The 27,183-nt window shown below is 40.0% G+C and overlaps 1 protein-coding gene across 1 annotated transcript in view; it reads right to left on the bottom strand.

The window, feature by feature from the left end:
• LOC114479831 (voltage-dependent T-type calcium channel subunit alpha-1H-like) overlaps nt 1-24,255 on the bottom strand; it is a 77,133-nt gene extending 52,878 nt beyond the window's left edge. Inside the window, 8 exon segments of the mRNA XM_028473767.1 lie at nt 2,884-3,001; nt 3,709-3,894; nt 4,337-4,488; nt 19,882-20,258; nt 22,007-22,580; nt 23,766-23,858; nt 23,952-24,012; nt 24,014-24,255. Of these exon segments, the coding sequence (XP_028329568.1) occupies nt 2,884-3,001; nt 3,709-3,894; nt 4,337-4,488; nt 19,882-20,258; nt 22,007-22,580; nt 23,766-23,858; nt 23,952-24,012; nt 24,014-24,189 (1,737 nt within the window). The 5' untranslated portion in view covers nt 24,190-24,255.
• Between the last annotated feature and the right edge of the window lie 2,928 nt (nt 24,256-27,183).

A 27,183-nucleotide genomic window follows, 5' to 3' on the forward strand; every position in this document is an offset into this window, starting at 1 on the left:
TAATGTCAGAAAATCATGACATGTTATCTTTTCTCTTGGGCAGCAAAAGCTAAGGAAGGGAGCAGGTTGAGGTTGATGGTTGGAATCCCTCATTCAATCACCACGCTGCATAAAAGTATTGATAATGTTTCTAAAGTGGCAGCATGGGTTTGCGAGTTTTGAAATAAGCATTGACAAAAATATTATTTATCTTCTTTTAAATCTTAGGTCTAAATGGGACTTTTCACTTCTATATGTTTTGGAGGAGCTTTTGATATATACATCAATAGATTGATGTTACAGGGACAATAACATGAGATATGTGGAAGGGATTCAGGTCTTTGACCAGCTATAGGTCTGACGCTATTAAAGCTGTGGTCCAAGATACAGTTCTACCAGATAACCTCAACCAATTTCATACTAGATTTGACAAGCACAATAGAGACATTCCCCTCAAAGCCCCTACTGACCCAGGAGAGACTGCACTGCAGGTGACACCCACACAAGTCCTCAGAGCTCTTGAGGCAGAAGAACCCACGCAAGGCTGGTGGGACCTGACCGCATGGCACCAAGAGTCCTGAAGATCTGCGCAGAGCAGCTTGCGGAGGTGTACACAGACATCTTCAACACATCCATCTCACAGGAAACTGTCCCTCGCACCTTTAAGTCCTTTGTGATAGTGCCAGTCCCCAAGAAACCATAGACGACAACAATGAACGACCTGAGACCAGTGGCACTAACATCAGCCGCCATGAAATGTCTGGAAAAACTGGTTTTAAATCACATCAACTCCATGGCTCCTGCTACTGTGGACCCCTATCAGTTTGCTATCTTTCAAACAGGTCAGTAGACAATGCTGTGGCGCTGGCACTTCACTCCACCCTCCAACACCTGGACAACACTAACACCTACGATCGCCTTTTGTTCCTGGACTACAGCTCTGCCTTCAACACGATCAGGCAGCTGAAGCTAACTGCTAGACTGGCTCACCTGGGACTTCCAACACCCACCCCGTAACTGGATCCTGGACTTCCTCACGGACAGACCACAGGTGGTAAAGATAGGAAAGAAGGTCTCTGCAGAGCTCACAGTTAGAACGGGAACCTTGCACGCCTCAGCCCAAAACTCTTCTCCCTCTACACATTGGACTGTGTCTGTCCACACGACAACAACACCCAACACCACTCAACTAGTCTGGGACACTCGGATGGACTGTCCTTGTATCCTTTCCTGTTTGCCCTTCTGTCCACTAACCCAAAACAGTTGAAGCGGATGGCTGCCACCTCTGAACCTGGTTCAGCTGGAGATTTCTTACTCTAAAAAAGAGGGAGTTTTTTCTTCCCACTGTCGCTAAATGCTTGTTCATGTGGATCTTGTTGGGTTCTTTCTTTCTTACTATGGACTTTACATTTTGCTCAGAGCTTTGAGATTATTTTGTTGTATTTTGCACTATACAAATAAAGTTGAATTGAATTGAATTATTAAGTATACAGACGACATAACCATCCTTGGCTTCATCAGAGATGGGGATGAGTCTGCATACAGGGACCTGGTCCACAGGACAACTGTCTACGGAGAGGACAATGACCTTGTTCTTAACGTGCAAAAAACAAAAGAACTCATTGTGGAATACAGGAAGAGAGCCCCCCCCCGCAGTCACTAACTATTGGTAGGATTGAGGTGGGGCAGACTGACAGCCACAAGTTCCTTGGCCTTCATGTATCGGTGCTGGGCAAAAAAAACACTGGTGCTACTGTGAAAAGAGCCCAGCAGAGGCTGTGCTTTATTAGGCTGCTGAAAAAGGTGGGGCTTAAACGTCAACCCCTGATCGAGGCCTACAGAGGTCTCGTTGAGAGTATCTTCACCAGCGGTATCACAGTGTGGTAGAAGAACACCACGCTGGCTGAGAAGAAGAAGCTGCAAGTCAAAACTGCAGAGTGGGTCATTGGCTCTGATCTCCCCTCCATCGACACAATTTTCACACAGCGCAGCAGGAGAAAAGCACAGAGCATTTTTAAGGACAAGCATCGTCCAGCCCATGCTCTGCTCCAGTGGGTGGAGTCAGGTAACAACCTGAGACACCGCAGGCCTGTGAGCATCAGCGCTCACAGAGCCCGCTTCCACAACAGCTTTTTCCCAGCTGCTGTCAGGCTCGTGGCACAGGACATTAAAGACGGCAGATACCACAGCACTGTTCCATTGAGAAATGAATCCACCATGCAGGACAATTTTACCTCACGCTCTCCTATGTGCAATATGTAAATTAAACTTTACTTATACTGTCTTGGCTGATTTGTTGTTGTTTGTATTTGTTAAAAAAAAAGTTTTCTGACTCTGGGACATGCACAAGAATTCTGTGGTACCTGTTCTTTTTTGGCGTGTGCATATGACAATCAACTTTATTTTATTGTATTCTATTCTTCCATTTCTGTTTGTTTGAAAACCAGTTTGTTTATGTGTACCATTAAAATGATTACTTCTCCGTTGCTCTGAGCAGACGTGCTGTTTGTGGATGGCATGTCATCCAGAGTTATAACCAGTGAACTGTTCCATTGTCAGCTGAACTGATATGAAACCCATACCGTGTTACACAAGCTCCTGTGGAGAGTGTATTTCATTACGCTTCCTCCGTGTCTTCTAATGAAGCCTACCTCACACGCCCGCTGGGAGACTTTTTGAATTTTGCTGAAGAATTAATCGTGAGCTCTTTTAAACTGGGACAAATAACATCAGAGGCGCGATTGTCGTGCTTGCTACTGGAGAGAGTACCAGGTGCTGACAGAAAATCAGTCTGAAAATTAAATTTATTGCTAATTCATCAGTTAGGGAAATTCTGTGAATCCAATCAGGTTGATGCATTAGTGCACTTTTCAGTGTTTCTGTGGGACAAAGTGTTTGTACAACCTGGAAGACAGTGACGGTCGCCCAGAGCAAGGAATCAAAGTTTTTCCGATCTGGTAAAGTGTCTCCGCTGTCTTGTCTTAGACCAAATTTACAGCCAAACAGATGCATTCCTAGGATGCTGCAAAACAAATGACAAGAAACATACTTTCATTAGATTCTCATTCAATATCACAGACAGGGTTGGGGTCATTTACATTTTTTTTTATTTCAATTACGTCTCCAATTAACAATGTTCAATTACAACTCAATTACGATTATGGTGACAGGCTTCAAATTATAATTTTTCTTCTGTAGGTCAATAATAATTATGTTCTCAATTACTAAAGCCAATTACAATTACTGAGCCATTTTCTTCACACTTTTAAACCAATTGCAGAGTTACTGATACGCAGTGTTCAAACAAGAGTGTGGAGAAAATGTAAGAAGCCATATGATTGGCTGAAAGCAAACACACCTGATGAATCTGTCAATCAGTTTCATCAGCCAATGGTGACGTTCGTTGACCCGCGACATCAGGGCAGTCTCAAAATTCACCTCACACATTTCTCTCACAAAGGTTTCACAGCACAGAAGCTGTTTGTAAATGCACATTCAGCAATTTGCATTATCTGTGGATTTATATTACAAGTGTGCCTTAAAATAATATTTGTGAAGTAGAGCATGTGCATTTCAGAATTTATATTACAGGTTTGCATGAAATATATAGTTGCGAAACATGTGCATTTGTGAATCTGAAATACAACTACGAAACAAAGCATGTGCATTCGTGAAAAACAATGCAAGAGTTCATTTATTATGATACTGTTCTGATTCCATTGAACTCACCTGAATATGAATATGAAGAGCATCAACAACATGCTAAAGGTAGCCACGTTGTCCATAGTCTTCATCAGCACCACCAGCTGCCTCCTCAATGCGGGAAGAAACCGAACCAGCTTCAGAACCCTGAGCAGGCGAAAGGTTCTCAGCACCGACAGGCCTCCCTCGGCCTCGCCCACAATCTCCCACACACTAAAACACACACGGAAACAACAGCTGCACTAAAACTTTCTTCAGGAATCAATGAATGTTTAACTTTGCTCTCTCGGGCTTTTCAACACAACTCTGTAAATCCTACAAAGAGTTCACATAGAGGAGGTGCTGAATTACTTTTTATGTGACATTGGGCCACTGAATAAGACAAAGTGGCCAAACCACTGTTATGGATTCGGCAGCCAATACACAGGGCAGGAGCACTGTGACCTGGCACAGCAAACAAGCAGGGCCCTCAAAGTGAGATACATTATTTAGCTTGCAGCACTACATAATGTAGTGAATACTCTCGCTCTGAACTCAAGAGTGCAAGCGCTCGGCTCAGCTGCCAGAGCCAACCTCACGGGGACAGGAAAAGGGACATCCTGCATCACTGATTTCTCAAGGACACACAAGGTTAAACGAGAACACAGAGCTCTACCTGATGATGACGATGATGCTGTCAAAGCCATTGTAAGGGTTCTTGATGTAGCCGAAGAGACCGAGAGCCAGCAGCTTCAGCAGCATCTCCAGACTGAAGAGGCTGGTGAACACCATGTTGCTGATCTCCAGAACGTCCGTCAGCTCCTGAGGCTGAAGGTTAGTGCACAGAACACAGAAGATGATGAATGAAGATTGACAGGCAGGAAGAAACATCAAAACGGACAAATAGAAGCTGACGTGGAGCACCGAGAAGAACAGCCGCAACAGATTAGGATTTCATGGATCATTTCATGGGCCGACAAGTGTCACTATAATATAAAAACTAAATTTATCGACATTACTTCAATATTCAATGACATATGTTGGTATTAGGGCTGGACAATTTTGCCTCAAAAAAATATCTAATTTTTTAAAGAAAAATTTGAGTTTTGATTTGTTTTGTTTTTTTCCAATGCACTAAAAAATGACCGCAAACATCAGATATGTTGTCCTCAAGAGTTAAAATGCATAAAACAATCTCAAAATAAAAAGTAAATGAGGCTCTGTCATTCAACAATATCAAGCTTTAACCCAGGTTTAAGCAAAAGTGCAACAGCAACTTCACAGTAGCTTAAATTTTCTGATTAAGAAATCAGATAACTACAAATTTTATAACATATAAAATTACAATTAAAAATAATAAACTCTTCCCATAGTATCTCAGCGTTAGTGTAAACGGACATGTATACAAAGAGAGGGCTGACTCACATCGCGATACGGTAACCCACAAAGGACGGAACGCGAAAAAGTCCAAAAAAACTGTGGTGGGAAAAAAAAACATTTTTTTAAATTCGAATTTGCGAAATAAAAATTGTTTTTATCTACAAATTTGATAAATCAATTGTTTGCCCAGCCCTAATTGATATGTTTTATATTATATTTGAGTTAGGTTTACATTGAAGTCAAAGTGAACAAACATACTTTAACACTAAGTTGCATTTATTTCAAAATGTTTATGATATTAATAAATACATTAGGGATGTCCCGATACAACTTTTTCGCTATCGATCCAATACGATATCAGCACGAATCATACATACTTTTATTACTTACTTTGTAGTGTGGAATGTTAGAAAAGGCTTGATCAAATGATGTTACTCAAACAGAGAACAATAGTCAGCAATTCATGTTCACTTCTGTTATTTTTTACTGTCAGTATATGGTGGGAACAACTGAAGGCGGGGATAAAAACAACAAAAACTTATCGGAGCGCTTATATCAGAGATTTTAGATGTAGTCCAATAAAATTCGATATTAGGTTTCTGGCTGATATCGGATCGGGACACCTCTAAAATATACTGTTACTGTTTTTAGCTTTTTTGTTTGTTCAAATCAATTCTGTTAAAGAACACCAGGCTCTACACATGAAACCAGGGTTTCTTCAAATAGGGGTACGCAATGGCACTACAGGGGTACTTGAGAGAGAGATAGTGTAAAAATAACAAATGAAAGCAATCAAAATATGAGGTTTTATATTGTTTATTTTTATGTAAAACTGACAATCATACCAATGATGATGAAAATTATCTTGATGAGAACATGAACTGAACAGTCTTGGTCCCACATCTGAAGAGAAAAATATTTTTTATAGAAATTAATCTATTCAGGAGGCACTAAATACTGTTTCCTTCCACTTATTCCCAAAATAAGATTCTTTAAAATGTGTGTCAACAGTCATTCATTCCATCATTATGCTCTTCAGCTGTTTTTCTTTCTCCACAACATTCTGAGCAATACTTTGTAGTCGCACAAAGGGGGTACTTGGATTCAGAAATAAGAGAAAGGGGGAACTTTAGTCTAAAATGTTTGAGAACCACTGTATTAAACGATACAGGTTAGCATGTTTTCAAAGTCTACTACCACAGGTTGCTCACATTCACACCAGCTTTAAATAACGTACTGAAGAATATCATCAATATTTCCTCTTTAGGGGCCAAAAACATAAACATTGCCTTATATTTCAAACCATTAAGACTGACATGTTGTCCTCATTTGAGAACCCTGAATTTTTAGAAAACTTATTTTAGGAGTAATCAGGACCATCTGAAGCCTAAAGTAAAAATAATCAGTGATTCGCTGACTATATTTTTATTTAGTGCTGTTACGGCTAGTGTCTCCAGGTTAAAAAAAAAAAGGGCTGAGGGGACAAAAATAAAAAAGGAACAACTTCGATCAACAGCAGACACAAGATGTTCTCCTGCTCCCCACTTGACAGTTTGTAAATTTGTTATTTAAGTCGAGAGTACTGGTAGTTGTTTTTCTTGGCAATGTTTATTCTGTCTTAGTGTTTTGTTGTTTTTGTAGTTTATGGGATGGACACTGGGTGTGGCGGCCCTGTAAACGGTTGGCCTCGTGCCCTCTCTACTTTTGTTCAGTTTGGACAGGGCCTCCAAACTCTAGTTCCTTTTTGTTTCTTTAACTTAATTATGTTTCTGTTGGTACTTTTCAGGTACTTTGTTTGAATAAACAGTATTTATTTCCTGTGTGGGTTCCTGTTTATGTCAGACCTGTGACAAACATCCTAGAATGGGGGCTCTAACACTGCACAGAGACAAAAGGTACATTATCATACTTACAGTATTAGGCCTTTATTATCCCAAATAGGAAGGATAAAATAAAAAAGCAGGCAAAACTAAGTTATGTGTCTCAGGAGGTTCAATATAATGATAATCTCACTGACAGACAGGAGAAAGATAAAAACTCCATTCAGAAAGGCAGAGGCTGAAGGCTACTGGATATTATCGGAGGTTTAGCTTCCAATCAGGTACTAATGAGTAGGAATTTAAAAAAAAAACTGCATTCAGTTTTACAGTTGAATCATTATAATGATTTTAAAATCATTTGTTTTTGACAATTGGGGGTAGGTTATGGGAATAACAAGAAAAAAATATAGTTAATTCAACATAGTTGAATTGAAGTGACAATAACTAGATGGTGAATAGGTTAAAAAAATACATGTGAACATACATGTGAACAAAAACTAAAACAAAAATATATTGATACTTTTTTCAACTGATAAAAACTAAACTACAATTTCTGCACATGGGACAAAATCCAATCAGAACTCATGTGTTTATGTGGTCCATGTGGTCATTGATCACATCAATGATTATTAATACAATCCCATATCAGGTTAAAAAATGGTTATTGAATCATTAAAAAAAAATGCGTCAACTCTTTATATTTTAGTCCACTCTACCTGTAACATATGTAGTCGACTAAAATATCAATGTCACTTAGTTGACTTACAGTAGACTGAAACAGTCCTGAAGACTACATTTTCACTAAAATGCAACTTGGTTTTAGTCGAAATGTTTTGATTAAAGACTAAAACTTAATCAAAACTGTCTCAGTACATTCATACAAAGCTGTCTGTAGTGAGGATGTGTTGGAGACTACAAACTTAAAGCAGTCTAAAAACTCTATACCTGTAACAACACTGCAAATGATCAGCTAGTATTATAATATACAGAGTATATACAGAGCTTTAATTCCTCTTTAAAGAGGAATCAAAGTTGATTCCTCTTTAACCTGACCTTGTAAACACATAATTCCTAATGCTAATTTAATTCCAAATTAAAGTTAATTCCGAATGAAGTGGCTGGTTTATTCCATTTTTGAATTCCAAATTAGATAATTCCTCTTTCTTGTAAACACTCAACTTGGTTAAAGCTGCTCTAAGTTAATTTGTATCGTTTTGCGCATGCGCGACTTGCGGGGATGATGCGCTGGTGACGACATAATCCAAGATGGCGGCGGCCCGGTCTCCAGCCTAGACTATTTAATAAGAACCTTAAAACACATGGATATAATGAAAAGAGTGGATGGACAGAGGCATAAACATGCAGACTTTCACACGGACACACACAGACTTTCACACGGACACACACAGACTTATTAAACACATACAGACCTCGCTAAACAAAACAGGCTTCACCGGCCAGCTGGCACTAGGACCCGGAGGCGGAGTAAATGCATCCCCGCACTGCATTTATAGGCTGTAATATCACCAGTTTATCATTTTACCTGTTGTTAGAGCTACTGTCTTTACCAGGGAGATAATACTTATTCCTGGTGAGTGTTTTCCAGAGTTTTACTGGGATTTTTACCGGTGATTAGTTCCTATTTGAAACTGAAACCGTGTGTTATTGTCGAGCTGCTGCTTCAAAACTACAATCAAAATAAAAGTGAAAACAGTTCTCATGTGTGGTGTTCTGTGTTATAGCCGACAATAAATAGTTTGTTGTGTGTTTCTCCTGATAGACGTGATACATCACGTTCTCTCCCTGTCCAATCAGAGCCTTACCAACCGAAAGCGGAATTTTCTAAAGCCAAACAAACCAGTTTTCCATGTAAACCTCGTTCGGGAATTATCATCTCCATGTAAACATGAAGCAGAACATTTTAATTTCGAATGATTTAATTCGGAATAAATAATTCGGAATTAAAAAACATCATGTAACTGTGGCCATTGAAAACTTTGAATGTGACAGATTAACAGTGTCCTATGAGGTATCTCAGGGCTCTGTTCTTGGACCCCTTCTGTTCAGCACTTTATATGCTTTCTTTAAAGCAGAACTAAGTAACTTTTTCACCTAAATAAATCCTTCTCATAGTCCCTGTGAGGGTAATACAAGTGTTTATGGGGTGATTGGGTTTTTCATCTCCCCTGTCTCTGGCCAGAAAACCGCACTTGCAACTTTCCCTGCCTCAGACCCGGTGGTAAGATGTACTGCTTTACGGCAGCTCAATAGAAACTAATGTTAGATTATGACCAGCCCCGTGGCTGCACACGGTTGTCTACAAATTCACTCTTCTCAAAATCAGATAATGGCGGAGCCAGCAAAAAAAAAGGCAGAGAAGACCTTTGTCCGAGGAACGGAGAAACTCCATGCAGTGACAGCTCAGCAGTGGCACACAGCAATCACACACACTGTCGTTGCAGCAACAGGCACGCACACACTCACAAACAGTGTTTGGAATAACGGCGTTTAAAGTAACGGCGTTTGTTTTTCAGTAACGAGGTAATCTAACTGATTACTTTTTATGCCGTTACGCCGTTATCGTTACTGAAGGTTAAATGCGGTGCGTTACATGCATTGAATAAACTGTGATCCGAAAAGAATCCCCGGCTTCTTACTCAGCTGTAGTGAGGAGGTGGGTTAAAAACAAGGTGAGTGATTATGATTGGCTAAGGCGGCGTCATGTTTCATGGTAGCCAATCAGCGCCAGTGTTTTTACTCATGTGCCAGCACACGCACCACACACACACACACACACACACACACACTACATATTTGATGAAGCAGCAGTGATGATGAGTGTTGAGCATTCCGATGAAGAGTTGGCATTTTTAAGGTGGCGATACAAACACTACTTTAAATTAATTGTGGTCAAAGGCAAGAACGTGCACGTGAAGTGTACATTATATCCAGGAGTGAAGACTTTGTCCACATCCGATGTAAGCAACTCGAATTTAATGAAGCACCTCACAATGACACCCGCATCTAAAAAAATCAGAATTCTTTGACATATAGCAACTTTTTTTTTTTTAACAGTAATGCAAATAGTTATTTTACTTGGTAATGAGTTACTTTTATTATAGAGTAATTCAGTTACTAACTCAGTTGCTTTTTGGAACAAGTAGTGAGTAACTATAACTAATTACTTTTTTAAAGGAACGTTCCATCAGGCAGCACACACACAAATATTCATCCACCCATTTTTAGAGCCGCTTTTTCAGCACACAAACAAACACCATACATTTCCACACTCCCTTCCGTGTTACTCCCACATCATTCATTTATTTTACTTGTCTCTCTTCCTCATACTGTTCACATGGTCACATGGGACTATATGTGCAAAAGCACCCTTAGTGTTTCAAAAAGAGCATCAAACACCTACAGCTGGTTCAGAACGCTGCAGCTCGGGTCTTAACCAGAACAAAGAGGTCAGAACACATTACTCCAGTTTTAAAGTCTTTACACTGGCTCCCAGTCAGTCTCAGAATAGACTTTAAAGTTCTGCTGCTGGTGTATAAATGTGTGAATGGGTTTGGTCCAGAATACATCAGTGAGATGTTAGTCAGGTATGAACCCAGCAGGTCTCTCAGATCTATGGACACAGGTCAGATAGTGGAGCCCAGAGATCACTGTAAACATGGTGACGCTGCTTTTAGTTGTTATGCTGCAAATAAGTGGAACAACTTGCCAGCAGAGCTGAAGTCAGCATCTAATGTAAACATTTTTAAATCCAAGTTTGAGGCACTCTTTTTCTCTACTACATATGACTGAGGGAGATTTTTTTAAATCATTTTATTGTTGATTTATTGTTTTTACAACTGATTTTAAACCCGATTAAATGTCTTCATGTTCTTTTTGACTTTTAAACTGTTAAATGTTTTCATGTAAAGCACATTAAATTGCCCTGTGGATGAAAGGTGCTATACTAATAAATGTGCCTTGCTTTGGCTTTCAGAATCTGTGAGCTGTACTTACAGCTGGTCTAAAGTGATGTTTATTGTTGGGAAAATATTGAACTCACAGTGCGGTTTAAAACTGCACACAGATTCTCTGTAGACCAGACAACTGGTCAGATGAAAACCCGCTGTGAAGCCTGGTGGTGAAATCGCTCCAGTTTGAGTTTGCTCGCTGCCTGTGGGACTGAGCAGCTTGCAATTATTGATTCAAAAACAAATTCCGCATCTCAGTGCATGGAGACTGCGTAAGGCCATCTGGAAGGTGACCTTTCAACAGGATAATAATCCTAAGCACACTGCAATTCACCAAGGATTTGCTCAAAAAGTAAATGGAGGGTTATGAGATGGCCAAGTTAAGAAAAAAAGGACAGCCCTGCATTGAAATCCATTAAAAATACTGCAAGGGGATTTAACAAAGGGCAGGACATGAAGGAAAACCTTCAGGGATTTTCCAGCTGAGGGAGTTTTGCATGAGTGGTCTGGTTTAAAGACAATTCTATCCTCTAGTACAAAAGAACAATTAAAAAAAGAATTCAATGAATTTAAAAACAATAATGACTACTTAATGTATTTTAAAAAGCATCTTTTATCTGTTCCTGGCAGCCACCATAGCTAATGCAACTTGCACATTAGATTTTACATTTGATGCCAGACACTGAAGACTGTATAGTCAGTCTTGTTTTTACTTTGTTTTGTTTTTCATTATCTGGCTTCCTGGTTCACTCCACTCAAGCATGGCAACATGTTCCTTCTATCTTAGTGGGTCCAACACTCCACTGCACCCCAACAAACCCGGACAGGCCACAAGGCTCAGGTTAATGATGAAAGATGAAAGCCCTGGTCAGGGTTTAAACTCACAACCATGCACTGAAAGCATTTGACCATTATGGCTGTGGGCGCTTCATTGGATTTGTTGTAAAACTACCAAAACTGTACAACAAAAAAGTACTAAGGATCTCAATTACCTACAGTAGCTCAAACTGGTGAACAAAAACACTGCCATACACCTTCAGGTCCTGACGACCACATAATAGTTTAATTTTGGATCAAAGGGAATTTTTATTTAAAATAAGGATATACGATGTGACCTTTGTAATACATTTATGAGATATTTCCCATCTATTTGGATGCCAGTCTATCCAGTATTGGTTTCTTGGCTTGGTCTGTTATTGTAACAGAGCAAAGGGTCCTATCAAAGCCTTTATTGTGGGAGTAAAGACCCTTTCCAGATAAACCTTGAACAGGTCACAGTCCATCACAGCACTAACATCACAGACACAGGCATACAACTACTAAGAAGCATTCAAAATGCAACATTGAAATATTTCCATAGGTTTATGATTATATTTAACCATATCAAGAAAATAATAGATACAATTCAAGAATGGACATCTCAGATTATGACAGTGGTGAGCAATTCTGTTTGCTGTTTGCCGCCAGAAGTGCCTGATCCCACTGGGCCAACAGTCTGTTTCGAAGCTCCTGGTGTGTTGAGAGGGTGATTCCACTGACGTTCTTGTCAATCCAAAACAATCCAATACTGTTTGATGGGGTTCATATGGGGAGAGTAAGGAGGCCAGTCTAACTGGGGGTTTCCACTGGATACATCACAAAACAGAGCAGTTCTCACAATATTTATATAATCGCGCGAGAACGTAGTTAAAGGTATGTGTTATAAGCACAACAATAAAAAGATAAACAGGTCAGTGTTCCTAACAAAGGAGTACAAGGTTGGACTCTGGATTTGTCATAGACACATTTTTTAGCAACAGCCAACAGAGAAGAGATAAACCTGCACCAGTAAAACATGAACTAAATCAAAGTTGCTGCAGTTTACAGTGCAGTTACAGTATGACAGAAAACAATATAGTGAATGTGATTTTGTTTTTACACATTATGACGTTTTGGTGATGTAGTTACTTGGAATATAATCTGAAGTGTTTTATTTTGAAAAGTAACTTTATTTAAGTAATTTTATTGCGGAGTACGTGCTTAATTTCCTGTTTAGCTTCATTTGCTCTGTGCTGATTGATGCGTCGTGCTCCGGTGTCCGCCAGAAATAGAAGTCCTGCGTATATCTGGCGGAGGGCACCGGACTGCCGCATCTGGGAAGGAGCAGACACGCACCGCAGCTGACCCGTTGGAAATTAGCACATAGATTAAAGTAGAAACCTATCAGCTCTGGTGGAGCGGCGGTGACGTAACGCAGCGAAGCCACATCCAGTGGAAATTGGGGGTTACACTGTGATGATGTTAGTGATCAGACAGTTTTGAGTGATCCTGGCTGTGTGTGGACGAGCATTATCCTGCATGAAGATCACATGACGAATGGTCTCTACTTGCTTGTGGCAGCCGTAGCATTTTTGCTTTGGACAAACTTAATTTTTTTTTTTTCATAGCGAGGGGTTTCACTACTACTTCAACAAGCAAATACAGTATGTTTTAATCTCATGCTTCACTTTGTGGATTAAAAAAAGGAGTGGCTAAGGTATCAGACATGTGGTCATGCTACGTGCACACGCTAACAGGGACATTCAGTTTTACTCAGGAGAAATAGGCTACATCTCACACTTGAGTATTTACGTTTTGTTTCCAAATTTTATTGTCTGAATAAAACATGTTGTGTTTTTGTGCTTGTTGCATTTTTAATGTATATGTTGCTTCCAAGGGGTCATGTTAGAGGTCAAGTTATCATGACATGTATGTTATTGAACTGTATGAAAAAGGGTCTTCTACTGAGAAAAGTGGTGCCCCGACACAACTTTTTTCATTTCTTATATGATACCAATATTGCAGCTTTGAGTATTGGTTGATCCAATCAATGCAATATCAACATAAATGATACTAACTTTTGTTTTGTATGTTGTAGTGTGGAATATTAGAAAACACTTGATCAAACTGGTTATTACTCTAACAAAGTCAGCAATAGTATGTATGAGGTAAAAATGGTATTATTAACCAATACATTTTAATTTTAAGCATAAAAATATTCAACAATTAAGTAAAATGAATTCAAAATAATTCAAAAGACCCTGAAAAATACATTCAATGTATCTAATAAAAAAATTACGGAATGGATGGCTTGTATCGTAGATTTTAAATGTAGGCCGATATAATCTTTCTGCTGATATCGGACTAATATCAATACCTGAACGGGACACCCTGAAATGAAAATATACAAACTCCAACACAGACGCCCTTATTTTGAGTGCACCGTGCAGCCTGCACGGCGCACCTAGAGGAGGAGTTGTGAAAATTATTTAAGGTGTGGTCAGAATGTTCTCAGAGGAGAGAGGCGGGGTATCTTTGCGCTCAGGATTGCCCCCACCTCATTCAGCTGGATTAAACCTCCTCATTAGTCAGGGCCGTAAGTAAGATAAACATAGATTGTCACACATAGTTAAAGCTCATTCAGCCATCTCATAAAAACAAATACGGTGGCAGGTACCATGTGTGCATCGGCTGCGTGTACTGTGCACCTGAGTTGGCCGCACTCGGTACACAACTCTGCATTCTCTTTGCTGTGTAGCAAGGGGTGTGCGCTGTGGAGCTATTAGGAAGGGCAGCTATTTGTGTTGCACTGAGTGCAGCATGGGGTGTCGGTGTGAGTGCCTTGGTTCTGTTTGACTTGACATGGCTCGGCCACGCAGCCCAGGGACCGGTACCGGCCCAGGGCATGGTGGTGTTTGAAATGTTGACTCTCAAACAAAAACCTTCTCTATTTTTAATCGTCTTCTCTCATTCACGTCTGCAGCCAGGCAGCACTGGGAATTCTTAAGCACAACCTGTTGCATCTGTTGTGCATAAAGCTGAAACTTAACAAAATCCTTGAAGGAACATCATTTTGAATTTGGGAACATCAGCTAAGAGGGAAATCTTTTCTTGGACACTACAAGCTGAACCAAACACACACTGCACCGCACGCTATTAAACACAAATGGCTTTTCGTAGCTCATGGTGCGCCGTGCTGTCCTCCAACTGGACTGTGCAGCAAAGTCTCTACACCATGCCTGATTTTTAGAGACACGCCCACAGCAAAACGTATAACTTATTTATAAACATTATTTCTGATATAACAATGTGTTTTAACAGAAAAAACAGTAAGAAACTCTGTGAGATCATTTAGAAGAATAAGCAGCAGTATAAGCTAGGGATGTGAATCTTTGGGTGTCTTACGATTCGATTCGATTCCAATTCTCAGCGTCACGATTCGATTCAAAATTGATTCTCGTTTTAACTGATTCTCGATTCAAACTAGGGATCCACCGAACATTCGTTGGCCAAATATGATTGGCTGAATATTGCAAAAAAAGCCACATTCGGCCTTCAGTTTAGTGAGTAAAAGGGGACATATCATGGTTTAAATCCTTCCTTTTTACATATAAATCATACAGTTGTGGTCTATATAAAGCAGAACTGCAATGCTTGGTTCTGAATTCCTCATTATTATAGCTCCACAGGCCCCTTTTCTGATGTGCTTCTGAGAGCAACTCGTTTTGGTGCTGTCTCTTTAAATGCAAATGAGACACTCCATACCCCGCCCCCTCTTCAGGTGACACTCGGTTCAACTACACCTTGGTCAGCCATTTTTGTAGTTTGATAGAAGAGATACGGCTATGTAGCGGCGCATAAACTTTTTATTCAGAGGTTATTTACAAAATGTCAACAACAGAAGACTTGTCCATCCAGCCTTACATGTTCGAGCCAGAGTCTGACCCGGCGGAGCGAGATAAAAATGAAGATGATGAAACTGCAGAACCCTAACAAGTGAGCTAACACAAGCACCGAGCAATTGCTAGCGCCAAGCTAATGTCACGAAATGCATTTTAATACAGTCTTTTCAAAGACAAAAACGGCAAAATGAAATGACAAATGAAAACTTTAGACTTAAATTAAATCACATAGGCCATATCATCAAGGATCTAAAACGAGCACACAGCGCTAACATATGAAGACGGTGCAACTGCTAATGCTAACAAAACAATGACAGGGACGTCTTATCATCACACTTTTTAGCATTATTTACAGCTTACCGAAGTGCTCTGTTCGTCGTCTCCAAAGATAGAAGGAACTGAACCCTCAATCAGACAAAGTCTTTCGGCAAATCCTTCTTTATACTGGTGGAGGTTGCTGAAGCAGTCATCCTTGAAGTGCTTCGCGCACACAAAAATGACCTTACCCACAGATGTGGGTACATTTCCGTAAAAAATAAAACTCACCAGGCACTTCAAAAAGGTTCTGATGCTGGGAGACGGTGTAATGAAGCGTGTGGGTTACTACATCCAACAACCAAACATTTTGACTTATCCTCTCGTAACTTCGGCATCCTTGAGCTTGGACTACAAAATAAAAGCGAGAAATAAAAATGGCGGATTGCTCGAAGTGTTGGACCTGGAGTTGATGTACTAATTTGGCAGTTCCGCTGCAAATACTGTGATGTAATAGTTCAAAAAACGTAATAGAGAATAGAAAAATCGAAACAGATTGAAAAATATGAGCAAAACAGAATATAAAGATATCTACGGAGCACCTGAAGAGACTAATTTGATTTTTTCTGTACTTCTAAGCACTCTAAATATACAACAAAATGCATTTAAGGGCTAAAAAAGTGGATTTAGCATGATATGTCCCCTTTAAAAGCAAGGCCAAATAGTAGCGTGTGACGCAATGACGCAATCAAACAACGTGCAGTGATTTTGTGTCGGAAAAGTGTGTGCGCTTTACTGGAGGAGCAGAGCAGCAGCTTCGCACACAAACACAGCCAGACTCTCTCCTTTCCGCTTACCGTAAACATTCCCATCATTTCCTCCTCAGTTCACAAGCCATGTTGGATCTCGCTGCATAGGCTGGTGTAGCGTTAGCACGGAGTGCAAACAGCTGATGTGTGTAAACAATGGGTCCGTGGCTCCAAGCAGTGACTCCCAACACGATTGACAGCAGAAAAAGTAGTGCAGTTTAGGCGTCCAGTAGTGCAGTTTGCATTCACATATATGGAAATAAAGTACAATATATATTCTATATTAAACTGCAGTGTTTGTTTTAGTTGTTAGATAGTTGGAGATGGAGGAGCTCACATTCTAGGAGGCGTGTTAGGTCACCTGCCAACGTGGGCCAAATCCAACTGTCCCATTTGGAGCTGACTTTTTACAAACTGTGCAATAACAAGAGAGGGAGGAAACAGAACTTTTTCAACTTTGACCCTCTGAATGAGGCTAAAGGGATGTACAGTATATCACTGTAGCAAAACCACTATAAAGTGATTTTATTTTCATCATACCTCCCCTTTAATGCACTGTAGGTTTTTTTTTTAATGTATGTTTTGTTTTATTTGAAGGGCTAATATAAATGAAAAACTTTGTTGTGCTTTTTTTGAAAAGCAAAGACTACTGGAATATCTAATAAATGTCAGAATATCCAATAAACATTTACTTTCTTTAAAAAAAAACATGTCTAAAAATGTATTCTAGGATATTTATGCACTATTAAAAAAAAATAGTGAATAGTGATTCGATATTCGGTATTATTTGGTATTCGGCTTTTTATTTCGGTGCATCCCTAATTCAAACGATTCTCGATTCAAACGATTCTTGATTCAAAAATTGATACAATGCATAGTGTGTTACGGATAATTATGGCATCAAAAGAATAGTTTGTATAAGATAATTTTAAATGAACTGATTCCAATGATGTAATCACACAAAGGCAAACTTAAGACAAAAGATAAATGTATTCATGCTAAACAAATAAAAACGTACTCTACAAGAAATAACTTACATAAATAAAATTGCCTAAATAAAAGCTTAGGCCCTGTCTTCCAAAAGTAAGTCTCAACTCTCAGTGACTACAAGAAAAAATTCAAGGTATACAAAAAAAAAAACAAAAAAAAACTTGAAATTCCCTAAATAAAAGTTTAAGGTACCTGCATTTTTCTTCCAGAATTTACAAAAGCAAACTGTACACAAATAACACAAATAGGTGTTTTGTGTGATTTTAAAAATTTAAACTTTTTTGAGTAAGTCTCAATACTCAGTGACTACAAAAATGAGTTAAGGCATACAATAAAATTGCCTAAATAAAAGCTTAGTTTGGCTGCCTTTTTCTCTCTCATAAAGTGCCCATTTCAAATTACACAACAAAGAAACTGGTGTTTTCTTGATATTTCAAAAATTAAACTGTACAAATAACACTGTAAACTTTAACTGCTATTTTGTGTGATTTCTCAACAAATCACATAACAAGAGTGAACAAATCTTGAGCTTGGTGTGTAGGATTACACAGTCCATAATCGTCCATGTGGGATTACTGTCAATCAGGTACATCTAGGTTCTTTCGCAGAAAAAGAAGCTGATCTACGTGTTCCGGACTGAGATTGCTTCGCTGTGCTGTCACAATATCTCCAGCGGTGGAGAATACTCTTTCCACTGCAACACTAGTACCAGGAATGCATAGGTAGTGTTTAGCTAATTTGGCTAGTAGAGGGAAAGTTGTCTCATGGTTCCTCCACCAATGAAGGGAGTCTTCTGAGAGAGACAGTGGATCAGCGTCCAGGTAATTATTCAGCTCCTCCTCAGCTCTGGTGCACACACCCTCTTCCCATATATATGTTTGTGTATATATATACTGTGTATATATATATATATATATATATATATATATATATATATATATATATATATATATATATTTTTTTTTTATTAAGTTTATGAATTGATTCAGAATTGTGGATGATTAAAATTGCGAATCTTACGTGAATCGATTTTTTCCCCCACCCCTAAGCTAAGCCTGCCATTTAGCGTGTGCATGTGCAGAGCGCAAAACGCTGCTCTGAGGAATCAGGCACTGTCATCAAAAAGTAGCGCAAAGCAGCGGTTTAAGTCGCTGAAATAGGTGCCAGACAGTTTGTCATGTACTGTGTGTAAGCTTTTCTTTTCTGTGTGTGTGTGTGTGTGTGTGTGTGTGTGTGTGTGTGTGTGTGCGTGCGTGCGTGCGTGCGTGTGTGACAAACTGGTATCTCTATCCGCTCAGATAGAGCTGCATCACCGTGGAATCAAACCCTGAATCCTAGGAGAGGATTGTAGTGTTTGCAGTAGATAACAGTTGATAACCAGCTCTTTATCGCCTACATGACCAAAGCCTAATACAGCTTATACCTCTGTTGCACCGAAGCTGCTACACAATAAAATCCAAGTTTGGTTAAAACGATGAAGGAAATACACAAAAACAGTGGGGGGGGGGCACTTCTTCATTACAGAAAAAAAACCAAGCCTTTGGTTTGTTTTCCCAGCTTGTCAAACCAATGGAGTGTAAACAAGCAACCGTCTGTGAGCATGCTCGGTGACCTCTGTCTGACGGAGCCACTCTACAGGAAACAAAGTCCCTGCAGTGTTTTAGGCTGAGATGCATCGTGACGGTGACTGACGTGCAGAATATCACCCAAAACAACTACATCCTTTTGTTCATTTTAGTTCAACTGGCCCAGGGGAAATATACATCAGGCTGTAGCTGTACACTTTTATATCTCCATTGGTCATTTTGAACTCCTTAGCCAGACTTCATCTTTTCACATCACTCTTTCAACAAATTAGGGCCATCCAGATCTGTCATACACTTCAGATTTGAGGATGAATGTAATCATTCCTCATCCCCTACTCTCTGCTCTTTCCTTTTAACCAATCACAAAGTCAGATCAGTCACACTCTCTTCCATTCGCTCTCAGTTCCCTCTCACTGTTGCTCTCTCTCTCTCTCTTTCTCTGCTGTCCCAGGGTCACGCTTTAATTAACACTTCAGGTCTTATGAGTTTCCTCCTCTCCTAATGCATGCCTGCACACACCCTCACACACACACACAAACACACACTTCCTGATCCCATATGCTCGCTGCTGTAAGTGTTGATTGGAGGACAGCTTTATTGACTGCGCAGCAGTGATTAGCACATCACTTTTCAATCATATTGTAGTCAGATCCAATCAGCTGGGGAGGGGGGAGGGGTGTAGTTTGTGAGAGAAAGCAGACAGCCACACATACCTGCTCGTGGTATTCTATGCCCATCGACAGTGTGTTTATAAGGATGGCGATCATGATCCCTCTGCTGAAGTATCTGCTGCCAACGATCAGTTCAAGTTTAGTTCGAAACGCTGCCCAGCAGCGTTCCCACGGCCTTTTCTTTGGCTCCGACACCTGAGCGTCCCCACGGTGGGGGCTGCTGCACTGGAACGGGCTGCTAGGGTCACATGGGCTGTTGCCTTGGCACAGGTTGCTTTGCCGCTGTTGGGGGTTTTCAGGCTGCTCATTAACATTGTCGCTGTTGCTGAGTTGGTTGTAGTAGATGCAGTACGGACATACTGAGGACTCTCCAGGGACTTCACCGGGCAACAGTAACCCATGATGTCCAGCACAACCACCTGCACCGACAAATGAGAAGAAGCACAACAGAAATGAATAGCCGATAATGTGTGTCACTGAGTACTAACAAGGCTTATGCACACTGAAATAACTGTTATTAGGACAAAGACATACAATTATGCCTTTTCATTAGATGGCCAGAAAGGAAAAATTCTCACCCGTCAATATTGCAGCACATAATACTAAAGTTTTGCTGGTGACTAATAAAGTAAATCAATCCTCAATCTCCACTCCAACTACAAGGCAGCAGATCAATGCTCCACACACCCTATTGGTCATAGTTGACATCTTTGTAAATAAATAAAATGATCAAATATGGAGGTGTTTGCCTGGATAAATAATTGTTAGGGTTGGGATGATGGGCAGAGTTCACAATATGTTATGATAATTAATAATGGGCTCACAATATGATACCTTGCTTTTATTTGACTTTCACTGTGGCTATACTTGCTCTGGGTATGACCTTTTCAACTCAACAGGAATTTAAAAATAAATAAATAAATAATAACATAAATAGGAACAACTTTTACTATATAAAGTGTAAAAAGTTCCACTCTGCAAAAAGGATGCAAAAGCTGGTACTGACAATTCAGGACCAGTCTAAAATGAAAACCCAATAATCTTATTATCATGACGTTCTTGAAAAAAAAGGACCTGTGCATGAACTAGAACAGTCTGCACAGCACAGATTTAAGATATGGACATGTTCTTTTTCAACAATACTAGCATGTCTACATTTTATGGCAGCAAATGAGACACTTGGGCTTTGGATATTGACTATGTCTCCAGCAGCTGGAAAGCCACGCTCAATTGGGACGGACGATACGATACGATACCACTTGCACCATTAATGATAGATGTTGCGATGCTTTAATATGACCATATACTGTATTGTTGCAAGATATGTAAAACTACTGTGTTTGTTGAACCATGGCTTATTACATTAATGTCTGTACACAACTGTGTTCATCCACACTTTGAAAATATAAAGCACAGGTTGAAGAACCTCAAGCTCTTCTTCATTACTAAGGATTTGTTAAAAAGATGCATTTAAGTTGAGCTCAACAGCTTCAAACGGGTAGGTAAACAGTTTCAAGCAGCTGATTCAAGTTTTACTAATTAATTCAATAAAGATAAATCATGAAATATCTGACCTTTGTTGAGAAACAAAAGCAAGTTTTAATCAGTTGAGCACATGCAAGATTCCAGCATAACATCCAGTGTTCATAATGACTTTCATTTAAGGGCATTTTAGAAAGAAATTGTCTAAATTTGCATTTGTGGACATGTTTGTGGTGAACCAAGTGTCTGAGATACATTGATCTATTTTTCAAAGAGTCTCTTTTTTATCTGAGTCAGCGTGCTGCTGGGACAGCACAGTGTGATGCTAAACTGGATTCTGACTAAATCATCACTGTGATGAGACCTCTAGAACGTGCTAATATTGCTTCTTCTTTTGTTTATTTAATGTCACAAAATCAGAAATCCTGTCTGTCTCTGACTTGACTCTCTAGTGCAGACTCAGACCTTCAATACCTGCCTGAGTTAACGTCGGTGTGTAAAAACAAAAACGAGGTGAAATAACGCCTGAGGTCTGCTCGCGTTGTGAAACAAAATATTGGTGTTGGTCACGAAAAACAATCATTGCTGCAAACGGCAACATTACAGGAGCTCTAACTCTGAGCTGTCACAACAGTCAAAGTTTACAAACACTCAACATGCACAATTTCCTCTTTCTCCATCTCACCGTGCTCCAGTACCAGCTGTGGCAGTCTGTTTATGGTTTCCGTAGCAACCTGCCTCTTCCCGTGCTGGTCCTTTCCACCCAGATGACTGTGGAGTGGGACGATGAAGGGATAGTTAAAACCATGACCCCCATTACTGACAACTGGCTCAGTGTGTGGCTGCTGGTGATGCTGGTGGTGATGGTGATAGAGATGCTGAAGGTGTGACACATCATTGGGGGCGTGGCCTGAGTGCCGGTGAGCAAGTCCATTCATCTCCCCGGCAGCACTGTTCCCTCTGACTGATCCAACAGCCTGCTCTCTGCGACACACACACGTGCACTGGAAGCGTGTGAGCAGCTGGGCGTAGTGGCGGCACAGCCAGCGCTTCCCCTTACGAAGCAGGTGTGCCAGGTAGCGGATGATCTCCTCGTAACAGCTCCCTGGTTGGCTGTCGCTGGCCAGCGTGGAAGCCGATTGGTGGAGGTTGCGAGCGCGCTGCTCCGATTTCATTAAGGCATGCTCTCTCTGTTTTGTCTCAGAAAATTGCGTTGCTATCACGACCAGGCACAAGTTAATCATGAAGAAAGAGCCCACCTGGTAGGGAACAGGTAGACATAGCAAACATCAGCTTTGGAGGAAGGGAACTGTTTTATGCTTTAATGCAGGCGAGTCAAACTCATTTTAGTTCAGGGGCCAAACACAGACCAGTTTCATCTTAAGTGGGCCACGGATTTTAGGTAGGGAAAAAGAGCGGTTTCAACATTGTTATTGTTATACCCTAGTTTGGACTTCCTTCTAAAACTGATCTACAGTATGTGACAATAGTATATAGCTGCAGCCCCAGAGCAGAAGCCCCTGATGGGACACAAGCCTCTGGCTGGGCGGATGTGCCGATGACGTGACAGCAAAAAAACCTCAAATTTAGCCAAGAAGTGGAGGCAGTAACAGTTAGGGTTAGGAGCTGGGGTTGGGTTTCGGGTTTTACAGTTAGTAAAAAAGGAAGGTAAGTATAGCCAGGAAGTAGAGGCGATAGCGGTTAGGGTTAGGGTTCTGAGTTTAGGGTTAGGGTTAGGGTTCTGAGTTTAGGGTTAGGGTTAGGGTTATGAGTTTACGGTTAGGGTTAGGGTTATGAGTATACGGTTAGGGTTAGGGTTCTGAGTTTAGGGTTAGGGTTAGGGTTATGAGTTTACGGTTAGGGTTAGGGTTAGTAAAAAAGGAAGGTAAGTATTAGAAAGTTGCCAGAACAGTGGGTAGGGTTACTGGTATTCCACATCACATCAGACCAGCCAGAGGCTTGTGTCCCGTCAGGGGCTTCCGCTCCAGGGCTGCAGCTGGATACTACTCATATGTGAGGCACTAATCCAAGCAAAAAGTGATATCAGTCCCTGCAGGATCTTCACTTAAATTTCCTTCATTTTGTCGCCAATTTCTAATTAATTTGAGGAATTTTTGTGCAATCATTTGGAAAAAAATCTCAGGATTTTGGAAAAATTGAGAGTTCTTTCAACAATTTGAGACAAAAAATGACAGTCATCATGTGATATAAGCGTTGGGAAACTGTGAGCTGTGCAAATATTTGTGGAGTTCAACACATTGTGTATTTGAAGAAACTGAGATATCTATGACTAACTTATTTAGTAATTTATACAATGACCCATGTCCTCATGTTATTTTTACTTTCTCCTGCGGGCCACAATGGATGCTCTAAAGGCCAGATTTGGTCCCCAGGCCTTGAGTTTGACATGTGATTTAATGTGTGTGTATGTGGCCTTAACTCACTATGATGAGGAATATGAAGTAGATGAAGTTATAGAAGGAATGTGCATCCATGACGTAGTACATAATGTCCACCCAACCTTCTAGAGTGATTACCTGAAAAAAGAAGAAAAAACGTAAATTCAAATCGTTACTTCCATAGTTTTGACCGATTCATCTCTGAAGTTTCAAGGTTAGTACAACTTTTACCTGAAAAATAGCGATCCATGCATATCCAATGTTATCAAAATTAATTGCTCCTTGTGTGGGTTATTTCCCCAGTGCGGCACTCATTGTAATACTGATACCAGTTCACACAAGACATGGTCTCATCTACTCTTAGTCCCAGCTCTGGATGGGCGTCCTCTGCACCCAATAGGCACAAAGTCCTGCCCACGCGTCGACGAGGCACATTAGAGCACCTCAGCATCCCGTTTTCTCTTTCCATCGAGCAGATAAACGGGTGGTCGTCTGTCCGTCTGGCCGATAGTAGCCGTTTAGGAAGGACATGTTATATTTCCTGGAAATTAAGAGAACAAGAATGACCAGTTGATTTAATGGTTATATAGGGCTGGGCGGTATGACCAATAATGTATATCACGATTTTTTTCATGTATAATCAAGTGTTCATAGCATTTTCTACTGGTTGAGAGAGGAATTACTGCAGTAGATTGACTTAGGATGGTCTATTTTACTGTCATGATGAGTGTAGAATAATTCCATACTAGTAGTAATCGAAGTTTGCAACAGCAGCCCAATGGCTCTTTGCCGCGCTAGCTTAGCTTTAGCATTAGCTTGATTTCTAGCTTTAATGCTGCATACCCAGTGATGTGGTGGTTTCTATGGTGAATAAGGTAGCGTTTTCTTGCAGCTCCACCAGGACTTTTTCCACGTTATAGGAATTACTAATTGGATCTTTTGCTCTCTTTCTTTGTGTATTACTGTGGAACTGCCGACATGCTAAGCTAACCGTGCCTCCGTGTCCGTGAGTGTTGTTCTCCTGTAGCAGAGGCATGCACACGCAAACACATGCTCACATGCATTTTCATCAATTTACACGTATGATTTACACCGCAACTAACGCCAGTTTACTTTCTTATTTAGAAGTGCAACGTTAGGGTTAGGGTCTGAAACGCAGCGCAGAGTAGCTTTCCGAAAGTTGTGTAATCTAATACATCAGTACGGTGTAAAATTCATATTATAACAAAAATATATACTGGTATTCAGTATACTGCCCTGCCCTATAGTCATAGAAATATTTCTATTGAGCTAAACATTGAAAAATAAATTCAAACGACAGGTGGTTTTGAAATAGTTAATATGCATTGCCACAATGCATATCAAGTCTACACGTAAATTATACTATCAAGCAATGTAATTTCACTACTCTATAATGATTTATGTGCCACTGTGTGAAAATGACAACAGGATTCCATATCTGTAGGAGCTCATAAAAGCATAAGCTATAGGAACTAAAATGAACTGACATCAGGTGACAGATCGTGGACATAAGCATGAAGGTTAGTGTCCTGAAAGAAAGACAGGTGGGGCTGATACACGAGGGTGATTAAAAAACAGGAAAAGAGGAAACCAAGGGAGAAACATGCAGATGAAGAAAAACAACTAAAGGAGAGGGAGGGTGGAGCAGAGATAAACAATCAATCAACTGTGGTGTCGTAGGAGGTCTCTGCAAAGAGCAATGGCTACCGTCCTTATTACTGAAGGTCATTTGGTTGTTTATGGAGCAAGACAGAAATTTCAATTGCTGCAGCGAAAAACAAAATTTAGTATAGGATGAGTTCTAAATATAACTGTGTCCCTTTCTACAGTCCAAAGCCAATTAAATACAAGACTTTTTAACATCTTTTCAATGCAACTTCAAATTAAACCAAAAATAAACTCAAATGGGGGAAAAAAAACCACAACATAAATTAATCAGTGTGAGGGACACTTTCAAATGTTCATTTTAACATATAACATGACTTTTGGCACAACTGGCATTGAACTAGCGGCTACAAGGGATCACTGGCACTCCTCACCTTACCTGTTCTCATGCTTTTAGCTGCTGAAAGTCACTGTACTTTTCAGTTAGAGCATCAAAAAGAAGCAGCTCCCTAATTTTCCTGTCAGTTTGGAGTGATTCCAAAAGTGTATTGTGAATGCAAACCAAGCCAAAACAAGGTATTTCAAATGTCACCCATTCAAGAGAGCCCCAAAGGGGGCGGCGGGTTGGCATTTCTACAGGTACAAATGTGCAACAGATGTCTCACAAAACATGTTGCAAAACACAAGCAGCGTGGGGGAAAAGTAGTTTGTACGAACCCCTTAGTTTTCGATGCTGAGGGTTCGTAAGCTGCTTTTCACCGCAACTTTTCAAAATAATACTTTTAACCCTAACCAAAAGTTATGGGCAAATTTCTCACTAGAAATGTAATAAAAACAACTGTAAAGCCACAATCTATCTTGAAATAAGGCAATTTGCCACAGGCCGACCAAAGGTACCCCCCCGAACGTCGACATGTGACGAGCTGGGAGTGAGAATGTGTTAACCAGAGAGTTGTGGTTGCACAATAATTGATTCTAAAACGTGAGTAAATGTTAGATTTTATTTGTGTAAATATCAATATACACATTTGTGAATATTTTTCTCTCACTTCTCATTCAGAAGTGAATATTTTCTTTGGGTTTACATTTTAACTCTACAGGTTCACATTTTTTTCCCATCATTTGTGACATGAAATTTATTTCACGTGTATGGATTTTTTATACACTAGCTCACATCACATTCTACAAGCATAGTTCCAGACTATCCTGATGTTAAAGCAGTCATGTACGTTTGATTGGGTGATGATCTTTGCCATCATGGCGTCAGTCAGTCTTTCCTTCAGCTTGTGTGATGAGCATGCAGCTAGTAGCTAGCATATGGTAGCGCACATTTTCCCATCCCTGAGAGATACACTCACAGGCCAAAGGCATTTTTGTTGTTGTTGTTCAGGTCACATGCATTTGGTAGAATATTGAAAAAATTAAAATAATAATTTTGCCTTTGAGTCATTCCATGTCATTTCAACAAATTTTCAGGACATCCCACGCACTTCGGTCTAAAAAAGTCAGAAATGTTTACCAAATGTTGATTATTAAATATCCAATCCAATCCAATCCACTTTATTTATATAGCACATTTAAACGACAAAACGTTTCCAAAGTGCTGAACATGCGACCACAACAATAAAACCAAAACAATACAAATGAGCTCTGCCACTAAATGAGTATAAAACAATAAATAAAAATAAAACAGTTTAAAAGAATAAATATAAATAAAAACACATTAAAAACTATAAATAACAATAAAACTCAAAAACATAAAATAAAAGACACAGAGGACCACACAACTTACGCGGTGCTAAAAGCCAGAGAATAAAAGTGAGTTTGAGACGAGATT

The sequence above is a fragment of the Gouania willdenowi genome, chromosome 1, assembly GCF_900634775.1.
Source record: "Gouania willdenowi chromosome 1, fGouWil2.1, whole genome shotgun sequence".
In the NCBI taxonomy this organism is placed as follows: domain Eukaryota; kingdom Metazoa; phylum Chordata; class Actinopteri; order Blenniiformes; family Gobiesocidae; genus Gouania; species Gouania willdenowi.